The sequence below is a fragment of the Aureococcus anophagefferens genome (genome assembly GCF_000186865.1).
Source record: "Aureococcus anophagefferens unplaced genomic scaffold AURANscaffold_2027, whole genome shotgun sequence".
NCBI lineage: Eukaryota > Pelagophyceae > Pelagomonadales > Pelagomonadaceae > Aureococcus > Aureococcus anophagefferens.
This window is the reverse complement of record NW_008706637.1, coordinates 1-1,097: the sequence shown is the minus strand read 5'-3', so window position 1 is coordinate 1,097 and position 1,097 is coordinate 1. Positions and strand designations below refer to the sequence as shown.

Genomic DNA, 1,097 nt, shown 5'->3' with positions numbered 1-1,097 from the left:
TAGCATTACTTCATAGAGATGGTTCTAATAACCCGGTAGGTATTGATAGTTCTGTAGATAAAATACCCTTTTTACCCGTATTTTTATTTTAAGGACCTTTTTGGTGTTATTGTGTTTATCATATTCTTTTCTGTTTTTGTTTTTTATTTTCCAAATACTTTAGGACACCCTGATAACTACATACCAGCGAATCCTATGGTAACTCCATCTCATATAGTGCCTGAGTGGTATTTCTTACCTTTTTACGCTATATTAAGGTCTATCCCTGATAAACTTGGTGGAGTTCTTGCAATGTTTGGTGCTATTGTAGTGCTTTTTTTGATACCATTTATAAACCAGTCTGAAGTGCGTAGTTCTGCATTTAGACCCTTATATAGAAAGGCCTTTTGGTTTCTTGTTGCTGATTTTATCATACTTGGTTGGATCGGGCAAAAAGTTGTTGAAACTCCTTACATAGAAATAGGTCAAGTAGCTACTGTTATCTACTTTCTTTTCTTTCTGGTAGTTCTTCCTGGATTAGGTATTTTGGAATCTGCTATGATGAAAACATCAACAAAATAATTATGTAAGTAAGCTACTTACGTTCGAGCAATTTGCTCGTACGTAAGCAGCTCGTCGATAAAAGTGAAAATTTATGTGCTTATTGAAAAATGACTTATTTAAAAAAAGAGAGCAATCTTCTTAGTAGTTACTTTTTTTTAGAAATACAGAGTGGTGGAAGCACTATTCCTACTATGTTTAACCGTGACTTTTTAACAACAAAGAACTACAACATAAGTAAGAATGATATCTTGAATGGTGGTCTTTGGCAAAGAGCAAACAAAGGTTTCATTTCTAGTAAAGATGAAGAATCTGCTAAGAAATTTACGGAAAAATACAAATTGTCTTAATTCTTTTGGGAAGGTTCTCGTTACGATTTTATTTTCCTCTAAAAATCAGATAAACAAAACAACATGCCCAATTACTTATTTTACATTTTTGCTGGCATAAGCATAATAGCTGCTTTGATGGTAATTACCGTGGTGAATCCCGTTCACTCTGTGTTATTCCTTGTCTTAGTTTTCTTAAGTTCTGCTGGTATGCTTTTTGTCTTGCAA

At 33.4% G+C, this 1,097-nt stretch overlaps 1 protein-coding gene across 1 annotated transcript; it reads left to right on the top strand.

Annotated features, from left to right (window-relative positions):
• Positions 1-57: 57 nt before the first annotated feature.
• Positions 58-890, top strand: AURANDRAFT_69504 (hypothetical protein; the record flags this gene model as incomplete). Its single annotated transcript, XM_009045274.1, has 6 exons — positions 58-111; positions 164-198; positions 258-345; positions 464-468; positions 521-565; positions 686-890. Coding segments are annotated over 6 exons (432 nt in total), but the record flags the coding sequence as incomplete, so codon positions are not given.
• Positions 891-1,097: the final 207 nt, after the last annotated feature.